Source organism: Phyllobates terribilis, unplaced genomic scaffold (assembly GCF_046119375.1).
Source record: "Phyllobates terribilis strain yellow unplaced genomic scaffold, ASM4611937v1 Scaffold_5__5_contigs__length_657084704, whole genome shotgun sequence".
Lineage (NCBI taxonomy): Eukaryota > Metazoa > Chordata > Amphibia > Anura > Dendrobatidae > Phyllobates > Phyllobates terribilis.
In genome coordinates this window covers 610,544,897-610,567,659 of record NW_027362765.1, presented here as the reverse complement: position 1 = coordinate 610,567,659, position 22,763 = coordinate 610,544,897, and the positions used below count along the sequence as shown (strand labels likewise).

The 22,763-nt window shown below is 43.9% G+C and overlaps 1 protein-coding gene across 2 annotated transcripts in view; it reads left to right on the top strand.

Moving 5' to 3' along the window:
- Positions 1 to 22,763, top strand: part of ADK (adenosine kinase) — a 355,225-nt gene that overhangs the window by 239,697 nt on the left and 92,765 nt on the right. For both annotated transcript variants that reach the window (XM_073686078.1, XM_073686077.1), the window contains exon 7: positions 18,509 to 18,679. In XM_073686078.1, coding sequence (XP_073542179.1) covers positions 18,509 to 18,679 — 171 coding nt within the window. The remainder of the gene's footprint in view (positions 1 to 18,508; positions 18,680 to 22,763) is intronic.

Sequence of the window (22,763 nt, the reverse complement as noted above, 5' to 3'; positions counted from 1 at the left end):
GTGCCTGCTATTAAAGACCATGGATATTCACTACAACCCATGGGAGTGGGTTGTAGGGAATATTCATGAGCTTTAATAGTGGGCACACAGACCGCAGAGCGGCAGCAGGAGTCGCGCTGCCGCTCCAGTGTACCAGCTATTAAGAAAAATGAATATTCATTGCTCTCCACGCCCATACGTGCCCATGCACAGGAGGCTGCTGCTTCCTGTGCCACGCTTATACCCCGCTACCGCTCCCCCACACCCACCACCACGCTCAGCCATGTATATAGTATTCGGACTATAAGACCCCCCCCCCCCACACACACACACACTTTCCTCCAAAATTTTGGATGAAAAAAGTGCGTCTTATAGCCCGAAAAATACGGTGTAAATCGATGGGGACATTATACAATGTAGTAAACCACCTCTTTAAACGGTCTGTGGAAATGCAGAGCATAGAACAAATGTGCTTAACAAAAGGTAAAGCTCTGTCCACATTATGCTATATGACTGTTAGCGCGGCTCATGCATTGGTTTGTGCTCTTGATATTTATGCCAATGTACACTCGTGGGGGCAGAGAGTTATACAGAGCAGAAGGACAAGGAGGCACTGGTTCTCTAGTGTTAATCTCCTGCTATTAAAACACTGATTTTATTGAAACTACAGCAATAGTAGACAGTCCAATAAGTGACACATCGCTGTAAACAGGGTCTCTCGTTCTACATTATGCTGCTCTCATATTAAAAAGCAAAAGCCTGCTGACAGATTCCCTTTATACAGTGGCATATAAAAATTTGTGCAACCCTGGTCAAAATTACTGTTATTGTGAGAAGTTAAGCAAGTTAAAGATGAAATGATATCTAAAAGCCTAAAGTTAAAGATGACACATTTCCTTTGTATTTTAGACAAAAAAAAAAAAAAAAATATATATATATATATATATATATATATATATATATATATATATATATATATATATATATATATATATATATATATATATATATATATAATGTATGTAATATATATTGCTTTTTTTTATTTTAAAAATTCTAAAAAGGAAAATGGGTCGATACAATTGTTTGGGCACCCTTGGAGATTTGTTTGTTCAGATAACTTTGAAGGTTTCTCACCTTAATTAACCTGTTAGGGTTGTGGCTTGTTCACTATCATCATTAGGAAAGGCCAGGTGATGCAAATTTTCCAGCTTTATAAAAACCCAGCCTCCTCTAACTTTGGCCCAAAACACTGCAGCCATGAGTTCTTCTAAGCAGCTGCCTAACATGAAAATGGTGGAGGCCCACAAAGCAGGTGAAGGCTAGTAGAAGATGGCAAAGCATTTTCAAGTTGCTCTTTCCTCAGTTCAACATGTAATTAAGAAATTACAGTTAATAGGAACTATGGAGGTCAAGATAAGGACTGGAAGGCCAAGCAAAATTTCAGTGAGAGCTGCTACCAGGATTGCCAGAGAGACAAATCAGAACCGCCGCTTGACCGCAAAAGACCTTCAGAAAGATTTAGCAGACTCTGGAGTTGTGGTACATTGTTCTACTGTTCAGAGACACCTGCACAAATATGGCCTTCATGGAAAAGTCATCAGAAGAAAACCTCTCCTGCATCCTCACCATAAAATTCAGTGTCAGAAGTATGCAAGAGAACATCTAAACAAGCCTGATGCATTTTGAAAACAAGTCCTGTAGACCTATGAGGTAAAAATAGAACTCTTTGGCCACAATGATAGAAGGTATGTGTATAGAAAAAAGGGCACAGAATTTCAGGAAAAGAACATCTCGCCAACCATTAAGCATGGGGGTAGATTAATCATGCTTTGAGGTTGTGTTGCAGCCAATAGTAACATTTCACGGGTACTGGGAAGAATGGAATTCAATGAAATTTCAACAAATTGCAAACATAACACCATCTGTAAAAAAAAAGCTCAAGTTAAAAAGAAAGGAGAATGGCTTCTACAAATGGATAATGATCCTAAACACACGTCAAAATCGACAGTAGACTACCTCAAAAGGCACAAGCTGAAGGTTTTACAATGGCACTCACAGTCCCGTGATCTGAACATCATTGAAAATATATGGCTATACCTCAAAATAGCAGTGCATGCAAGACGACCCAGGAATCTCACAGAACTGGAAGAATTTTCCAAGGAAGAATGGATGAAAATCCCTCAAACAAGAATTGAAAGACTCCTTGTCTGGCAACAAAAAGCGTTTACAAGCTGTGATACAAGATACTAATCATGCAGGGTGCCCAAACTTTTGCATTGGCCCATTTTAATTTGTCATTTTTAAAATGTAAAAGATGAAAAAAAAAATGCGTGTGTGTGTATGTATGTATATATATATATATATATATATATATATATATATATATATATATATATATATATATATATATATATATATATATATATATATATATATATACAATATATACAATACAGACCAAAAGTTTGGACACACCTTCTCATTTAAAGATTTTTCTGTATTTTCATGACTATGAAAATTGTACATTCACACTGAAGGCATCACAACTATGAATTAACACATGTGGAATTATATACTTAACAAAAAAGTGTGAAACAACTGAAAATATGTCTTATATTCTAGGTTCTTCAAAGTAGCCACCTTTTGCTTTGATGACTGCTTTCACACTCTTGGCATTCTCTTGATGAGCTTCAAGAGGTAGTCACCGGAAATAGTTTTCCCTTCACAGGTGTGCCCTGTCAGGTTTAATAAGTGGGATTTCTTGCCTTATAAATGGGGTTGGGACCATCAGTTGTGTTGTGCAGAAGTCTGGTGGATACACAGCTGATAGTCCTACTGAATAAACTGTTAGCTGCTTTTTTCTTGCCATAATACAAATTCTAAGTAAAGAAAAACGAGTGGCCATCATTATTTTAAGAAATGAAGGTCAGTCAGTCCGAAACATTGGGCAAACTTTGAAAGTGTCCCCAAGTGCAGTTGCAAAAACCATCAAGCGCTACAAAGAAACTGGCTCACATGAGGATCACCCCAGGAAAGGAAGACCAAGAGTGACCTCTGCTTCTGAGGATAAGTTTATCTGAGTCACCAGCCTCAGAAATCGCAGGTTAACAGCAGCTTAGATTAGAGACCAGGTCAATGCCACACAGAGTTCTAGCAGCAGACACATCTCTACAACAACTGTTAAGAGGAGACTTTGTGCAGCAGGCCTTCATGGTAAAATAGCTGCTAGGAAACCACTGCTAAGGACAGGTAACAAACAGAAGAGACTTGTTTGGGCTAAAGAACACAAGGAATGGACATTAGACCAGTGGAAATCTGTGCTTTGGTCTGATGAGTCCAAATTTGAGATCTTTGGTTGCAACCACCGTGTCTTTGTGTGACCCAGAAAAGGTGAACGGATGGACTCTACATGCCTGGTTCCCACCGTGAAGCATGGAGTAGGAGGTGTGATGGTATGGGGGTGCTTTGCTGGTGACACTGTTACGAATTTATTCAAAATTGAAGGCATACTGAACCAGCATAGCTACCACAGCACCTTGCAGCGGCATGCTATTCCATCCGGTTTGCGTTTAGTTGGACCATCATTTATTTTTCAACAGGTCAATGACCCCAAACACACCTCCAGGCTGTGTAAGGGCTATCTGACCAAGGTGGAGAGTGATGGGGTGCTACGCCAGATGACCTGGCCTCCACAGTCACCAGACCTGAACCCAATCGATATGGTTTGGGGTGAGCTGGACCGCAGAGTGAAGGCGAAAGGGCCAACAAGTGCTAAGCATCTCTGGGAACTCCTTCAAGATTGTTGGAAGACCATTTCCGGTGACTACCTCTTGAAGCTCATCAAGAGAATGCCAAAAGTGTGCAAAGCAGTCATCAAAGCAAAAGGTGGCTACTTTGAAGAACCTAGAATATAAGACATATTTTCGCTTGTTTCACACTTCTTTAAGTATATGATTCCACATGTGTTATTTCATAGTTTTAATGCCTTCAGTGTGAATGTACAATTTTCAGTCATGAAAATACAGAAAAATCTTTAAATGAGAAGGTGTGTCCAAACTTTTGGTCTGTACTGTGTATATATATATATAATATATATGTGTGTGTGTGTATATATGTATGTGCCATATTTTGCTGATTATAAGACACCGATTTATAAGACGCAACCCAAATTTTGGGGGGAGAATAGAATTTTTTTTTTTAATAAACCGGTGCGTGTTATAATCACTTAACCTCGGGGGCTGAGGCGTTGGTGAAGTGGGGTCCCAGGTGACAGGGTGTGTATGGCACCCTTCATCCCTCTTCCTGGTATGTATGGCCCCCCTCATCACTCTTCCTGGTATGTATGGCCCCCCTCATCACTCTTCCTGCTATGTATGGCACCCCTCATCCTGGTATGTATGACACCCCTCATCCTGGTATGTATGGCAATCTTCATCCCTCATCCTGATATTTATGGCACCCCTCATCCCGGTTTGTATGGCACCCCTCATCCTGGTATGTATGGCCCCCTCGTCCTGGTATGCATGGCACCCCTCATCCCTCTTTCTGGTATGTATGGCACCCCTCATCCCTCTTTCTGGTATGCATGGCCCCCTCATCCTGGTATGTATGGCACCCCTCATCCTTCTTCCTGATGTGTATGGCACCCCTCATCCCTCTTTCTGGTATGTATGGCACCCATCATCCCTCTTTCTGGTATGTATGGCACCCCTCATACCTCTTTCTGGTATGTATGGCACCCCTCATCCCTCTTTCTGGTATGTATGGCACCCCTCATCCCTCTTTCTGGTATGTATGGCACCCCTCATCCCTCTTTCTGGTATGTATGACCCCCTCAACCTGGTATGTATGGCACCCCTCATCCCTCTTCCTGATGTGTATGGCACCCCTCATTCCTCTTTCTGGTATGTATGGCACCCATCATCCCTCTTTCTGGTATGTATGGCACCCCTCATCCCTCTTTCTGGTATGTATGGCACCCCTCATCCCTCTTTCTGGTATGTATGGCACCCCTCATCCCTCTTTCTGGTATGTATGGCACCCCTCATCCCTATTTCTGGTATGTATGGCACCCCTCATCCCTCTTTCTGGTATGTATGGCCCCCTCATCCTGGTATGTATGGCACCCCTCATCCCTCTTCCTGATGTGTATGGCACCCCTCATCCCTCTTTCTGGCATGTATGGCACCCATCATCCCTCTTTCTGGTATGTATGTCATCCCTCATCCCTCTTTCTGGTATGTATGGCACCCCTCATCCCTCTTTCTGGTATGTATGGCACCCCTCATCCCTCTTTCTGGTATGTATGGCACCCCTCATCCCTCTTTCTGGTATGTATGGCCCCCTCATCCTGGTATGTATGGCACCCCTCATCCCTCTTCCTGATGTGTATGGCACCCCTCATCCCTCTTTCTGGTATGTATGGCCCCCTCATCCTGGTATGTATGGCACCCCTCATCCCTCTTCCTGATGTGTATGGCACCCCTCATCCCTCTTCCTGATGTGTATGGCACCCCTCATCCCTCTTTCTGGTATGTATGGCACCCCTCATCCCTCTTTCTGGTATGTATGGCACCCCTCATCCCTCTTTCTGGTATGTATGGCACCCCTCATCCCTCATCCCGGTTTGTATGGCACCCCTCATCCTGGTATGTATGGCCCCCTCGTCCTGGTATGCATGGCACCCCTCATCCCTCTTTCTGGTATGTATGGCACCCCTCATCCCTCTTTCTGGTATGCATGGCCCCCTCATCCTGGTATGTATGGCACCCCTCATCCTTCTTCCTGATGTGTATGGCACCCCTCATCCCTCTTTCTGGTATGTATGGCACCCATCATCCCTCTTTCTGGTATGTATGGCACCCCTCATACCTCTTTCTGGTATGTATGGCACCCCTCATCCCTCTTTCTGGTATGTATGGCACCCCTCATCCCTCTTTCTGGTATGTATGGCACCCCTCATCCCTCTTTCTGGTATGTATGGCCCCCTCAACCTGGTATGTATGGCACCCCTCATCCCTCTTCCTGATGTGTATGGCACCCCTCATTCCTCTTTCTGGTATGTATGGCACCCATCATCCCTCTTTCTGGTATGTATGGCACCCCTCATCCCTCTTTCTGGTATGTATGGCACCCCTCATCCCTCTTTCTGGTATGTATGGCACCCCTCATCCCTCTTTCTGGTATGTATGGCCCCCTCAACCTGGTATGTATGGCACCCCTCATCCCTCTTCCTGATGTGTATGGCACCCCTCATTCCTCTTTCTGGTATGTATGGCACCCATCATCCCTCTTTCTGGTATGTATGGCACCCCTCATCCCTCTTTCTGGTATGTATGGCACCCCTCATCCCTCTTTCTGGTATGTATGGCACCCCTCATCCCTCTTTCTGGTATGTATGGCACCCCTCATCCCTCTTTTTGGTATGTATGGCACCCCTCATCCCTATTTCTGGTATGTATGGCACCCCTCATCCCTCTTTCTGGTATGTATGGCCCCCTCATCCTGGTATGTATGGCCCCCTCATCCTGGTATGTATGGCACCCCTCATCCCTCTTCCTGATGTGTATGGCACCCCTCATCCCTCTTTCTGGCATGTATGGCACCCATCATCCCTCTTTCTGGTATGTATGTCATCCCTCATCCCTCTTTCTGGTATGTATGGCACCCCTCATCCCTCTTTCTGGTATGTATGGCACCCCTCATCCCTCTTTCTGGTATGTATGGCACCCCTCATCCCTCTTTCTGGTATGTATGGCCCCCTCATCCTGGTATGTATGGCACCCCTCATCCCTCTTCCTGATGTGTATGGCACCCCTCATCCCTCTTTCTGGTATGTATGGCACCCATCATCCCTCTTTCTGGTATGTATGGCACCCCTCATCCCTCTTTCTGGTATGTATGGCCCCCTCATCCTGGTATGTATGGCACCCCTCATCCCTCTTCCTGATGTGTATGGCACCCCTCATCCCTCTTTCTGGTATGTATGGCACCCCTCATCCCTCTTTCTGGTATGTATGGCACCCCTCATCCCTCTTTCTGGTATGTATGGCACCCCTCATCCCTCTTTCTGGTATGTATGGCACCCCTCATCCCTCTTTCTGGTATGTATGGCACCCCTCATCCCTCTTTCTGGTATGTATGGCACCCCTCATCCCTCTTTCTGGTATGTATGGCACCCCTCATCCCTCTTTCTGGTATGTATGGCACCCCTCATCCCTCTTTCTGGTATGTATGGCACCCCTCATCCCTCTTTCTGGTATGTATGGCACCCCTCATCCCTCTTTCTGGTATGTATGGCACCCCTCATCCCTCTTTCTGGTATGTATGGCACCCCTCATCCCTATTTCTGGTATGTATGGCACCCCTCATCCCTATTTCTGGTATGTATGGCACCCCTCATCCCTCTTTCTGGTATGTATGGCCCCCTCATCCTGGTATGTATGGCACCCCTCATCCCTCTTTCTGGTATGTATGGCACCCCTCATCCCTCTTTCTGGTATGTATGGCACCCATCATCCCTCTTTCTGGTATGTATGGCACCCATCATCCCTCTTTCTGGTATGTATGGCACCCCTCATCCCTCTTTCTGGTATGTATGGCACCCCTCATCCCTCTTTCTGGTATGTATGGCACCCCTCATCCCTCTTTCTGGTATGTATGGCACCCCTCATCCCTCTTTCTGGTATGTATGGCACCCCTCATCCCTCTTTCTGGTATGTATGGCACCCCTCATCCCTCTTTCTGGTATGTATGGCACCCCTCATCCCTCTTTCTGGTATGTATGGCACCCCTCATCCCTCTTTCTGGTATGTATGGCACCCTTCATCCCTCTTCCTGGTATGCTTGGCACCCCTCCATCCTGGTATGATTAGCACCCTCTGATCCCAATCTGCGCACAAAAAATAAACAATTATGCTCACCTCCTCTCTCCTCCAGCGCTGCGTCCCACTCTGCTGCTGACAGGGATCTCACTGTGTGAACCGCGCATGGCGTAACTGCCATGCGCCCTCACACTCTGGGATGCTGTGCTGGAATAGTCACTGCTACCCACGCCGGGACTGTGTGCATGGGGAGCAGTGACCATTCACTCTCCTTAATAGCGCACACAGTGTACCCGAGCAGCTCCTGCTGTGCTCAGCTGTCATGTGTGCCCGCTATTAAAGACCACAAATATTCACTACAATCCACTCCCATGGGTTGTAGTGAATATTCATGGTCTTTAATAGCGTGCACACAGACTGCGGAGTGGCAGGAGGAGCCACGCTGCAGGTGCAGTGTGCGCGCTATTAAGGAAAATGAATATTCCCTATATATATATCTCGAACTATAAGACGCACCCCCCACTTTCCTCCAAAATTTTGGAGGAAAACCGTGCATCTTATAGTCTGAAAAATACGGTGTTATATATATGTATGTGCGTGTGTGTGTGTGTGTGTGTGTGTGTATATGTATGTGTGTATATATATATATATGTATGTATTATATATGTATGTATTTTATATGTATATATGTATCTTAGGCAAAAAAAAATTACATTATATATATATATGTATGTACGTGTATGTATATGTAATATTTTTTTTTGCCTAAAATACATTTTCTGCTCAGATGCGGAAATGGTGCAGGAATTTCTGCGCACAAAATACTCAATGTGTGCACATACCCTAAAACTCTCCGTGTGACTACCTGCATACAGTGCAGTGTAATAAGTTTGTTGGCCTCTTCCACATTTCGTGAGAGCACATTGACATCTTTGAGAAGCAGACATCTAGCACATACCTGCACTGACTTTACCCATTATTTGTCATTGTACCCAGCGCTTGGTTTTTATGTTCTTTATGATTTGTTTCTCCTTCCTACCTTGTTTTCAGCTGTTTGCGCAGTTGGTCTGTCTAGATCAGGAATGTCTAACTCAAATACACAGAGGGCCAAAATTAAAAGCTTGGACAAAGTCGTGGGCCAACCTTGATATTTATTTAAAAATATGTCTACAATTGAGGAAGTTTTTCCTTATCAAATACAATGATGAACTTTTTCATATGGAAACAAACTTGACGGGGTTTTCCCACAAAGTACATTTTAATAAATAGATCTTAGAATAACATATTAAAATAATATAATGGTTTGTAAGAGCAGTAAAAAGCATATGGCCCATTGGCATAATTTAAATATGTAATAACAAAGGATAAAAAACCTTGAATAATACAGATAATGAAGTATGATGCCAACAAATGTGCCCCAAAACACAGTATGATACCCCCACAGTGAATTCCGCCACACCCACAGTATGATGACCCTACTGTACCCCTCTCTCTCAATCCCCCAACAAAGAATTGATCCCCATCATAGTATGATTTTCTAACTGTAATCCCCACACAGCCTTCCATACAGTATAATGGCCACAAAGAGTGCTCCATACAGTATAATGGACCCCACATAGTCCTCCATACAGTATAACGGGGCTCTGCATTGCCTTCCATACAGCATAATGGCCCCACATAGTTCTCCATACAGTATAATGGAACCACATAGTGCGCCATACAGTACAATGATTGCAAAGACTAAAGACCCTATGGTCTGAAATGCGTTTGCCTTAATATCCCCCCCCCCCTTACCCGCGGAGTTGTGACTGATATGCTGTGATTTATATACTTTTTAGTATTTGTGGAATAAAGACTTCTGATTTTATGGATTTCTGAGGCTGGATCTTTTCTGCTGTTGGATACAGTATACATAGTGCTCCATATAGTATAATGACCCTACATAGTGCCCCATGCAGTATAATGAGCTCCATATAAAAAAAACTACTCACCTCTGCCTGTTCCCCCACAGCCCCTGTCTTTTTATGGTGTCTTCAGATCCTCTGCACAACTCGTTACAGCGAGTGCGTTGTAATGATGTTATCCCGCCCGCTGCACTGAGACGTCAGACGCAGAGGGGGAATGATGGGGGACGGAACTTCAGCTGATGCTCCCTCCTCTTTTGTCTCTTTCCACTGTATCGGCATTCTGGATAGAATGAAAGTGCAGTGCCGGCCCAGAGACCCTCCCGGCGTGGCTGGACAAATATACTCACCCTGCAGGCCGCATATGGCCCATGGGCCAGAGTTTGACATATGTGGTCTAGATGCATCTTCCCACATCCATTTGAGTGTTTTTCAGTCTCTCCTTTAGGCTATGTTCATACTGTGCATTTTTGGTGCATTTTCGCAAGCTTTTTTCCCAGGCAGAAGTGGGCCAAAAACGCTAGGGAATCCTTGTGCCAGCTAATGCAATGACAATCCTGATGTGCTGTGCACCTGATCAGGAATTTTCCTGTCAGAATTGTCATTGCGTTTAAATCTGCAGCATGTCAATTCATTGTGTTTTTGCAGCGTTTTTCACCCATTGACTTCAATTGAGTCGGTCAAATCCGCAGCAAATGCGCAGGTATAAATATATTTGCGGATTTGCTGCGGATTTTTGCTGCGGATTTGACTGACTCAATTCAAGTCAATGAGGCAAAAATGCACAAAAAATTGCCTGCGCGAGACTACTCCTCCCCTCATTCTACGGCCGCTCCCGCTGATAATAGCGGAGCAGGCGCAACTGAGGGGAGCAGTAGTCTCTTCAGCTGGCGCCTGTGCTCCGTGTTAAAAAAAAAAAAAGTTCAAATAAATTGCTATTAAAATTAAAAATACTTCATACTCACCTACCAAAGTAAACCTGATGTCACTCGGCGATTCGATCACCCAGCAGCACGCTATACACTGACGGGAGCGCAATCGCTCCCGTCAGTGTATATATCGCTGAGCTGCCGGGAGTGAGGTCACTGGAGTTCAATCAGCTGAGCGCTCCAGTGACCTCACTTACAGCATCGGTGCTGTGCAGCTCACTCCCGGCAGCTCAGTGCTATACACTGACAGGAGTGATTACACTCCTGTCAGTGTATAGAGTGCTGTCCACTAGAACAGTCACATCAGTGATTGCTGGTGTGACTGCTCTAGAAGTGACCAAGATCGTTGTGGGACACTGGATTATGTCATCATGGCGGACAGGTGGGGGATATGGTTGTTTGCTTTTTGTTTTTTTTACAGGGAACAATGGCTTCAGCGGAATGGGCTCAAGACACCCTCATTACTAAGTAAAGAGTTAAATAAACACACACACTGAGAATAAAACACTTTATATGAAATGAAACAGAAACATTATTTAATCATTTAAATTTACCGATATACTCACCCCAGGTCCGATGGTAATTCAAGGGTTAAAGCGATGCCCCACGTTTATTTTTTCAAATATCTTTGTTTAGCTCCAAAAATCGTTCATTGTTGTACAAAAACACACAAAAATCGCGGCAAAACGCATGTTTTTGACACAGCGTTTTACTGCCAAGAGATGCAGAAATATTGCAGAAATTGATTCAATCAAATACTGAACGTGCGCACATAGCCTATTGTGTCCTGCCCGAGTTGCACGTCTACCTTCAACTTTTTTTCACTTTGCTATGTGCTCTGCTCCCATTTAATACAGATGTTTGCACAGCCATTTTATTGGCTCCGAAAATAATTCTTTGGTTTCAGCAGCTCAGCTGCAAGTCTGTTCATTGTTAACATAACATCACACCTCTGGTATTATCCCTTCACTGAATATCACAAAATAAACTTTTTGGCAACAAAATGGGCTCTTGTAGGGAAAATCTGAATTCATGCACAGGAACTGTGGGATTATAGAGATGTTTTACTGGTCCCCTGTAACACTGGAAAGTCCCATAATTGCTTAATGGAAAAACAGACCTGCAGCAGGACCAGCTCAGATTATATTATGTTGTGGCTTGCAGACACTGTGATCCCTGGCAGGTATCTGATTATCTATGTAACATAGACCTGTTTTTGTGATGAAAAGCAAACTCATAGGACTCGTACATGTAATTAATTTTAGAAGTGGTTGTACATTGTACAGAACACCGAACAAGGCAGCTTTAGTCCAAACGTATCATTTTAATTGGAAATAATTGTACTGATTCTTCCCAAGTGCTAAATGAAAGTTCACATGTCCACATTTACATCCATAGCAGTTAAATCTAAAAGGCATACTCTTATATTTGAAGGAAGTAAATAAACACCGCAATCTCTAATATTCTTTTGTTAAAATTGTTGCCATGATGACAGAAGGATAAAAGACCAAAAGATCCCTTGGCCCATGTGAGAAGACCAATACTATTGGAGGCATATGATTGTTGGAGCCACTGTTGGAGATTTTGCACTGGGGCCCATGAGCTTCGAGTTTCTCATCTCATGCCAAGTTTGTGAACCAAATAGAGCAAAAAAAAAAGTCTTCTTGACATGTATGAACTTTTGTTTCCAGAACTGGTCTGCCGCCCTATAATAAACAATACATTTTATTTCTATAGCGCTGACATATTCTGCAGCACTTTACAATTCAGAGAGGATATGTACAGGCAGTAAAGACATTACAAGGTATAGCGCTGACATATTCTGCAGCACTTTACAATTCAGAGAGGATATGTACAGGCAATAAAGACATTACAAGGTAAGGGATCTTTCACACGTCAGTTTGTCCAGTACGTGTGGTGACAGTTTCCAGCCAACCCCGGAGCTGTGCTGAGCTCACTGAGTGACAGGACACCACCCCTGAGCTCAGCACAGTGCAGGGGCCCACTCGCTGGAGTGGCTCATTCTCCTTGGCTCCTCAGCGTCAGCGGTCAGAGGATTACAGCGGGGGACATCTCGGGACAGGCGAGTATAAGGATTATATTATTCTATTCTTATTTTTACACATGAACACTGTGGGAGCAGACTACTACTCCCAACATTGTCCCTTGCTCGTGCTTATCACAGCGCGAGCAAGGGACAATGATGAGGGCAGTGTTGGGAACAGCGCTAACTGTACCACTAATTCCCAAACGCCGACATGTGTGCCCCTGATGCACTGGTGCACACGGACACTGATATCTCTGGTACAGGTTTTTCTGGTACCGGAAATATCCGGACTTGTGAAACTGCCCTTACACCTAGTGCAACTCATACCAATGGGATTGAGGACCCTGCTCGCAAGCTACAAGCTGTGAGAAAATAGAGGACACCATAGGCAAAAAGCGCATGTCGTATATGGCCCAGACAGGTTGCACTATTATTACACTATTACCACTCCATGTGATAATTACAGAGTGTCAGGATCTATACCAAGGAAGAGTGTTCCTCCATTGCATCTAGGGAATCTGTATGACCGTACCTCTCATACATGCTGGAACGTAGCAACATTTTTCCCTTTACCACAATGGTTTGCTTTATTCAACATCAATGAATCTAAATAGATTTATTAATTTTATTCACTTATATAGCACCATTAATTCCACAGCGCTTTACATACATTATCACCGCTGTCCCCATTGGGGTTCACAATCTACATTCCCTATCAGTATGTCTTTGGCGTGTGGGAGGAAACCGGAGAACCCGGAGGAAACCCACGCAAACACGGTATATACGATGTATGTATTTTTTACATGATTGTAAACTGATGGAACCCACTTGACTACTTCCTTTATAATTACATTTGCACAGAAAGAAACTGGCAGCAAATCAGCAGATATCCCGCAGCCAGTCAGGTAAATAACGGTGGGCATCTACTTTACCTACAGGAGGAGTACATATATATGTATTTTTTATTTCATGGTTTGCTTTTGCAGGGTTACTAAAGCTAGCAATGAGATTTTGTAACTGGAATTTGGCTAGTACAAGTGTGAAACAGAAAATGATAAAAATATTCCAGCTTTCAGTCCTATCACGATTTTTCACAGCAAAGTAATATTTTTAATGGCTCCTGGTTTCCATGAAATCTGTCACCTCTGTGAAAAATATACGGCCGTAATCATCAGATAATATCTCCCCAGGGCATGTGCAGATCATTTCAGCTTTGGCTGTTCCATACAGTGCCTTATAAAACCAGATGAGCATTTCCATAGGAAAAGCAATATTCTGCCTTTCACCATGTAATACTTGATTTATTGTTAGCATTGCATATAAACTTGTGTGTTGCAGCAGAGCTCACCAGCCTATTCTCAGGCTTTTTCATACAAGAACAATTTTGTAATTACGGGTGGTATGTCTTGTAAGCTGAAGCCATTAGGTGTCAATTATCTAGATTTATCCTTTTCTGTTTTGCTTTTTACGCGTTAAATTAAACCTTTCAGGTCCGTTATACTGTAAGTCTTAGTGTGCTGCAGTCTCCTTAGACGTTTAAAAGCTTTATACACCTTTGCACATAATTTTTTTTGTTCATTTGCATCCTAAAAGTTAAACGGTGGTCTAAATAGTCTTCATTAATACCATTTGTCTGCTGCAGAGTGTCTGTAAGTCCGTTAACTGAGTGATCTACAAATAAAAAACAACTTCATCAGAGCTTGTTTCTCTGAGATGGGAGGGAAGGGGTTGTACACAGATCTGCAGTGGAGAGAGGGGAGGGGAAAGTATTAAGTTTCATGGAGAGCGGAGAAAACTGCCCATAAACAAGGAAGAAAGTGCAATTATGGAGTTGTGCCGATACCGTAATTGACTGCTGTCCGATACGCCGTTTTACAAAAGTTATTACGTGGCCTTAATCTTCAGCACCACTTTTTTACGGTGACGCTCGTTTCAGGGGCTGGGCTAGTCCCTGCTCTGTCCCAGTGCGCTGGGTACTGTGCAATGTGCACAGCGACAGCACGTGCTCTGTGTTGCCGGCTCAGATCAATAGTAACAAGCCAGCAACACAGAGGAAAGCGTACAGTCAGCGCTGTGTCGGGGTACCTGGCGTGTAGAGACCAGTGCTGTCTCAGGGATTTAGACCCCCTGTTAATTCTTCTGAAGCACCTGAAGTGTTAGCAATTCAGTGACAGGAGTTTTGAATAATTTGTGGGTTGCCTGTCACGAGTGTGTCAGAAGTGACAGACAGTTGGTTGCAGGAGATCTCTTCATTTGGCACTACAGACAACTTCTTAGAAGCAGTATCTCTAGGACCCAGCTGCTACCTTCCTCTGGCTAATTAACACCCTGGCTTGGGTGTATACTGTGGGTACGGAAAGTATTCCGACCCCTTTTATATTTTTCACTCTGTTTCATTGCAGCCATTTGGTAAATTCTAAAAAGTTCATATTTTTTTCTCATTAAAGTACACTCTGCACCCCATCTTGACTGAAAAAAACAAAAATGTAGAAATGTTTGCAAATTTATTAAAAAAGAAAAGTCTTGCTAGTCTCCGCAACAGAAATTTGACCACTAGAATGTATTGAATGCGATAAATCTGCATGGTTCATTGAACACATGTGGATTTACCTGCATTCAATAGAATGCAACGTTTTGGACACAGCGAAAAATATACGCCAAAAGCGCTGCTACGTCTGGATTGTGGGCAAAGAGCCTAAATTTAAAAAAAAAAAATGACGTGGGCTCCCGCGTAATTTTTATAACCAGCCGTGGGAAAGCTGACCACGGAGGGCTGATATTAGTAGCCGGGGAAGGGGCTATTACCCAGCAATGTTCCCTGGCTATTATCAGCCCACAGCTGTCTGTTTAGCCTTTACTGGCTAGATTACAGGGGGACCCCAGAAAAAGATTGACGTGGGGTCCCCCTATAAAATCTAACCAGACAGCTGTTGGCTGATATTAATAGCCAGTAAAGGGGCCATGGATACTAGCCCTCTCCGTGGCTAATAATATCACCCCTCAGCAGTCCCAGAAATTGGCACATCCATAAGATGCGCCAAATCTCTCTCTTAGCCTCCGCTCTTCCCACTGCCCTGTAGTGGTGGCGAATGGGGTTGGGGTTCACGTCAGCCTTGTATTGGCGGCTGACGTGAAGCCCAGGTTAGTAAATTAGCCCAATTAAAGTCAATGGGTGGGAAAAGCTCCGGAAACGCTGGGCTTAATATTCATGCTGCAGTTTTTTCCGCAATGGTAATCCTGAGCGGAAATTTCCGCATGATGTGCACAGCATATCAGGATTACCATTGCTATAGCTGACAGTCCTATTAAGTGTTTTCGAAGCGGAAAAAACGCCTCTAAAATGCATCAAAATGTCAAAGCCTAAAGGTGGTCATAAGTGTATGGGATTTCTGTGTGGGGGTTGCCACCACAGGCTTAAGTTAGGTCCTTGAAGAGTTGCTTGTTACCTTTGGATTGCACATTGTGCATACATTTACAGTTTTTGTGCACTACTTAAACAACATCTTTACTATGTTATTGCCCTCAGAATACTCGAATGGCAGTCTTAAAGAATCATTGAAATATGTTGAACGATTACACAAAAAATGTGTTATTTTCTCCATAGAAACATTGCCACTCTGGTCTGTGACCTTTCCTTTATTTGTAATATATACTTCATCTCGAGATAGACCAGAATCACACTATTTACAGGAATGAATTATAGCCTGTAACCTTGGAGACATTCAGGTTTGCATAGCTTTGCAGAAATGTTTGGGAATTTTTTTTGCATTACAGCATTAAGCTCCCCAAAAAAACATTGTTAGTATGTGATAGTATAGTATTCCTGATAGCAGCTAGCAAGGTTACCACAGATTATAAAATAATGGTTGCACTGGCGAAGGTGACATTGATATGTAGTGAGCTTGTCCACATAAATCGAGCCGTGTAAATGCACCTTTGCGACTTTTGCATAGCGGGGCTGGCTTTGAGTGATGGACCTAGTAAGGCAGTAGTTCCCAACCTTTTATAATTTGAGAGCCACATTCAGTTCTGAGAGGGTCGTGAGTAGTACTCAGCGAATTTGTTTGGCATTTCAAATTCGTGTTCGGGGTTCTGGTTTGTTCGCGTCAAAAAATCAGCTCCGACCACTAACATCCCTGATGTTAACAGCGTTACAGTGTGGCATATCAGGGATGTTCGTGGACGGAGCCGACTTTTTGGCGTGAACAAACCAGAACCACGAACCCGAATTTGAAATGCCGGACAAATTCACTCAACACTAGTCGTGAGCCACAACCAGAGCCCCACTGATTAGTGACTTCCAGCTCACGCCTCCTCCTTCCCACAGCAGTGAAACCCAGAGCACCCATTATAAATAAAATGGCTGCCAAAGCTACCCCATAGAAATCGCACAAAGGCAAAATACTTCCATCCAGGGGTTCCCACTGTACCCCATTCAGTATTCTTGCATCAGGCACTCCCACCACAATATCACATAGAGCTTCAAACCCCCCCCCCTCTATATACCAGTACCATCCTTTCTCCCCCTCCAGTATATGCACATCCAGATCTGCTCTTCTGTGCGGGCTACTCACAAAAGTCACCTGGAGACCTGATCTCCATAGCTGCCTGTTATAGCTGTCTGTAAGCTATGCATTGTGTAGGGGCCCTTTATGTATTCTGTCTCTGTCCATTTCAAAAAATCTTTAGGCCTAGAGATGTTTATAAATGACACATTATCGAAATGTGTGGAAACATATGGCTATCATTCTTGGTTAAATGCAAATAAAGGCATTGTTACTGAAGTATCCTCGCCAGGCTTAGCAATTACAAATTATAAAGATGTATCCACTGTACGGAGCTAATAATTCTAATAAGGGGACGGAGGCGGGCAGCCTGCCTCCACACCGTGGCGGATTGGCTTTACGGTTTCCTGGTGTGAGCCCTGCTGTGGTAATTGATCAGCCTCTGATTAGGGCTTAATTGCTTGTTGAAGCTGATAATGCTCCCAAGCCTTGTTGGTTGTAAGCCCCCTGTAGTGGTCTTACATGCATGTTCTGCACAACATCCAGGAGGTCTTCTGACAGCTGTTACATTTAAAGAGTCTTCTGTATGTTGTAGTAAGAAAGACTGAGCCAGCGGAGGACGTGTGCTTGTCAGGCACGCCATTTCATTTGTGACATGCCTTGGAATACCTAAACTTAGAAAAAAAAGCATTACCTTTTCTATAAATTAAAGTTCACTGGTGTTAAAGCTGTAAGACTGTTGCCACCTGCAAAAACACAGCAGATTCTTCGCTTCTGGAGATCAAGAGGAAATATATTTCATGGGAAAGTGACCTTACTATCACGTAGCTGCGTCACAACTTGATGAGCTCATAAGGCCTCATTCAGATGCCGTGTTTCTTCACGTATACAATATGTCATCAGTGTTTTGGATCGGAGTTTCCTCAGTGTTGGCTCCATGTGTCAGTTTTTACCATCAGTGATTTTTATGTATGGATAAATGATGACAAAACGTCTCTCATTACAGTGGTGTCACAGACGGCGCGTTTATACCATCCAACCATTTTTGTGTTGCCTGTGATTTTCACAGATCCATAGGCTTGTCCTGGTATATTTGATTTGTGATGCCAGTAAAAAACCGACACTTCTCCGTGATCGTCCGCTAAAAAACAAAAAACATGTGAAAAGCCCCATAGACTATAATGGATACATGTTCTGTCCATGAAAATCACACAACACGTGCGGGAAACAGCAGACCTCTGAATGAGACCTCACTTTGCCTTTTTTGGGGGACAGCTGAAAGATTAATCACTTAACACTTTTTTTTTTTTTCTTGCAGGGTTTTTTCCTGACTGTCTCCCCTGAATCTATCCTCAAAGTGGCCACCCAGTCCTCAGAAAACAACAAGATCTTTTGCATGAACCTTTCCGCCCCCTTCATTAGTCAATTCTTTAAGGAACCTCTCATGAAAGTCATGCCTTATGTGGACATTCTGTTTGGGAATGAAACAGTAAGAAAAATATTTCAGCTCCATTTATTTTTTTTAAGTATGGTGTGAAATAAACATTAATTCCAATATTGTGTAATGAAAATACTCCATAAAATGATCCTCAGTACAGATTCTTTGGAGATTTGTATCCTTGCCATCTTCCATCATCAGTGCTGTTTGTGTAGGGGGCTGACTGGCGAGCTCATTTCCATAGCTATGGCTGCTACTGAGATGGGGACTGGCTTAGCAAGTAACAGATCCAGCCCGCCAGCCCTTCACAAACCGCTCTACGGAAATGCAGACATAGGAATGATGCTGTTATTCACAATAGCTGGCTGCACTGTCTGAGATCTTCAATTATGTAAAAGTACCACTAATCTGAAGTCCATCAGTTAGTCATATTTCTGGCCATGTCTTTACAAGTAATAGAGTCTAAATAACAAGCACATTTCTTATTCCATTGCTGCACAGAAAAATGAGTTGTGCAGGTTTAAGTAATAATGATGATGCTTCATTTTAAGCAGGCACAATAATGTCCCATCAGTTGAAGCAATCATTTTGTCTGTTAATGCATAGCCACATTTATGGTAAAAAATGAATCCAAAGCAAAAACAGTGGCACCAAACAACCAAAAGTGCGAGTTTAATACTTTCCCTACAGTGAGCTCATATATGGCATTAGCAATGATCCTGGTGCTTCGCTCAAATGTGCAGCAGACAGTCTTATGAAAAGAGCGAGCAGCGCTCACCATTCTTTAAAAATAGAAAGTCCTTTATTCAGATCTCACCGGGACATCTATGAGGTACGCAGGGGGATGCAGAGAAAGCTTGTGGACTACGGCCGTTTCGTGCCAGTCTGGCGCTTCTATGGCTCCAGGTGAATGGTGACACGCCAGTGCTTCCCCTTCATGGGCGGTCCAGCGCTTCCACACTTCACCATGCAAATAACAAACATTATTAATACCATCATAAAAAACCATTTTTGTCAGAACATTTAAAATCATATAGACAACCTATATCTTAAAAAACATACAGGTCAAAATTATCTTTCAAACCTAAAAGGCCCTGCGCTGATGTTTTCATGATCCATTTTGCTTCACTTCTTAATAACATGTTATTAAGGTCTCCCCCTTGTGGTGGATATTTAACCCTTTCTAGACCCACAAATCGTAATGTATTTGGGTCTGATCCATGGTATTCCTAGATAGGTGGCTGTTAACACATCTAATGGTTGGTAGATAAGCTTAAAGTAATGCTTTTGTGCATATAGTACTAAAAGGGGTTAATCAGCCAGGACAGGTTAAGAGCAGCTGAACAGGGTGGGATTCACTGGGTAAATTGAGAGCTGTTTTGTCTCACACATGCTGGACATATGGGGATTACAGATCTCCTGGATTGAATGTCCTTTGCTAAAGGACATGGAAGTTGGGCTAACCTGCACTATTGTATGGACTTGTTACTTTGTGTTACCTTGTGCCGGACAAAGGCTGTATTTGTTTTCTGGTGACGTGGTTTATGAGGATTGCAATAAGCCAGCTGGAGCTTAAATATAAACGGTTCCTGTGTCTTCCTCTTTAAGAAGACGAGTGAGTTGACCTACCACAATATGTTTAATTAATTTCAAGGAGCCTTTTCCTGTGCTAATGGACCGAGAGTGTTGACGAAAACGGATAAAGAAGGGTCCGACAGTTTTTCTGATATAATAATGACAGGGACAAAAAATTACATACACTATTAGTTGCCCTACATTAAATATAATCTCTTACTTGATGCTGGACTGGACCTATTCTTATTAAATTGTCTGTAATGTACTTCCAACAAAAAGAACAATTTCCACATTTGTGATTACCCTTAGGACTATTTATTTCAATCCAAATGTTTGATTCAGAATCCATGATTTTATGTACTAGAAGATCTCCAAAATTACATCCTCTAATACACACGTGGTCAAAATTGTTGGTACCCCTCGTTTAATGAAAGATAAACCCACAATGGTCACAGAAATAACTTGAATCTGACAAAAGTAATAATAAATTAAAAAACTTTGAAAATGAACAAATGAAAGTCAGACATTGCTTTTCAACCCTGCTGCAACATAATTTTTAAAAAAAATTAAATTCATTTAATAGGCCTGGACAGAAATGATGGTACTCTTAATATTTTGTTGAACAACCTTTTGAGGCAATCACTGCAATCAAACGATTCCTGTAACTGTCAATGAGACTTCTGCACCTCTCGACAGGTATTTTGGCCCACTCCTCATGAGCAAACTGCTCCAGTTGTCTCGTGTGTGAAGGTTGCCTTTGACGCGCCCCCTGGGCCTGTGTTGTGCAGGGGAACCCGGAACCGGGCCTTTTGTAGAATGCTGGGGGTTGTAGTCTCCGTGTGGCGGTGACCCGGTCCGTGCCCAGGGTGGTCAAACCAGTGGCAGTCTTAATGTATAGCAAATGTCCGACTACGCCACCCGTGGATTGCGGACAGTGGGGACCGCCGCTGCGCTGCCGACCGCTGAGGCTGATGTTGTTTGCGCAGCCGAGTATGGGATAACTCCCCACGGGAGAAGTATTGCCTCAGGGCAGCTAATGTGAGAGATGATGGGAGTGATGGTGTGAGGGTCCCAGTGCTAATGGTGCTGGTGCGGCAAGGAATCACAGAGACGCGAGGTGCAGTTCAGGGTCTTTACTGATGGTACAAGGCAGACCCTCCCGGGAGTACTGGCTAGTATAAGGGGCCTGGTCAGTCTGCGAGCAAGCAGGAGTTCCCCTGGCCAGGTGGAGTTGTAGGCCTCCCCGTTTATTTGCACTCTTCCTGGCTACCTTGCTGTCAGCGGTTACAAGTAGCCCACGTCCCTGAGTATACCGTGTGGTGCTCACCCGTATGGCTGGTGACTTGGGACCTTCTGTTAGCCTCCGCTCCTGGATGGCAGCGCTGGTCACTTCTTTGTGACTGAGCCTCCGGGCTTCTATGGCCAGAGGACCTGGAATCCCCTGCCGGCTGGTTTCTGCTGCTGGGTATATATCAGTCCCCACAGCCTCGGACTCCTGTGTCCGGTTTTAGTAACTTCAGCCAGGGCGAGCTATATCTCTGCTCACAGCCCCTGGCCTTCTGCTCCTACAGAGCTCCTGATGTATCTTTTCCTGTGTCTGGAACTTTACTCCAGGCTCTGACTGCTCTGCTTGTTCTGCAGGCTCTGTCTCTCTTAATCCCGCCCCAGACCCAGTTTATAAGGGCAGATTCCTCCCCTCCCAGGTCTGGGCGGGCAGTGTTGCATGCTTAGGGCTCCTGACCAGAGAAACCTCCCACTTGCTCTCAGACATAATATCTCTATTACTGTGGCAACCAGACCCCTGGGGTGTCACATTCCCCCCTAGTAAATTTTAGTACTCCGGGACTAAACACATTTTTAAAACAGAATAACAGGGTATAAACAATAATACGATAACATATTTACAAGAAGCTTTAGTTCTTTAAAGGTCACGGCGTGTCCGCAACCGGGTGTCCATATCACCCAAGGTGAAGTTTTTGAAACAAGAGGGTGTCCATGTCACCCAAGGTGAAACTTTCAGCGAAGTAGGGGACCTGTCCAAAGCAAACCCCTTGCGTTGGCCTTGGGCGTGGCTGCAAGGGTAGACTAACTACTTTGGGCCGCAAGGATGCCACGCCAGACAGGTTTTCTCTTCCGCGGCCGTCTTCGCAAGAGGCACCAAGGTGCAACTATCTACAAAACTGTTCCGGTTATCCAGCGTCCATAACCTGTTAGTCCATAAAAATCTGCAGGGTAACTGAGAAACATAATTAATAACAGGCAACAAACATAAACCATAAACATTTAAACAGATAAATTCACAATGCATTAGTTTAGATTCTCCAGCGAGCGGGCATCTGACCTCTAGTGACTCTAGTGGACCTACGGAGCTCACTAACTGGTTCTGCACTACAGGGTGTAGGAGGTGTTATGGGTAAGCTGGGCAGCTGTCTGCGCACTCTTTGGCTCACTAGGGGCACGGCAGGCTCACTACTAGCAGAGGGTTGATCCTCCTGTAATGCTGGTGTGGACTCTTCTGCCTCTTGGGCCGGCTGCTCTTCCAGCTCTACCGGTTCCTGTG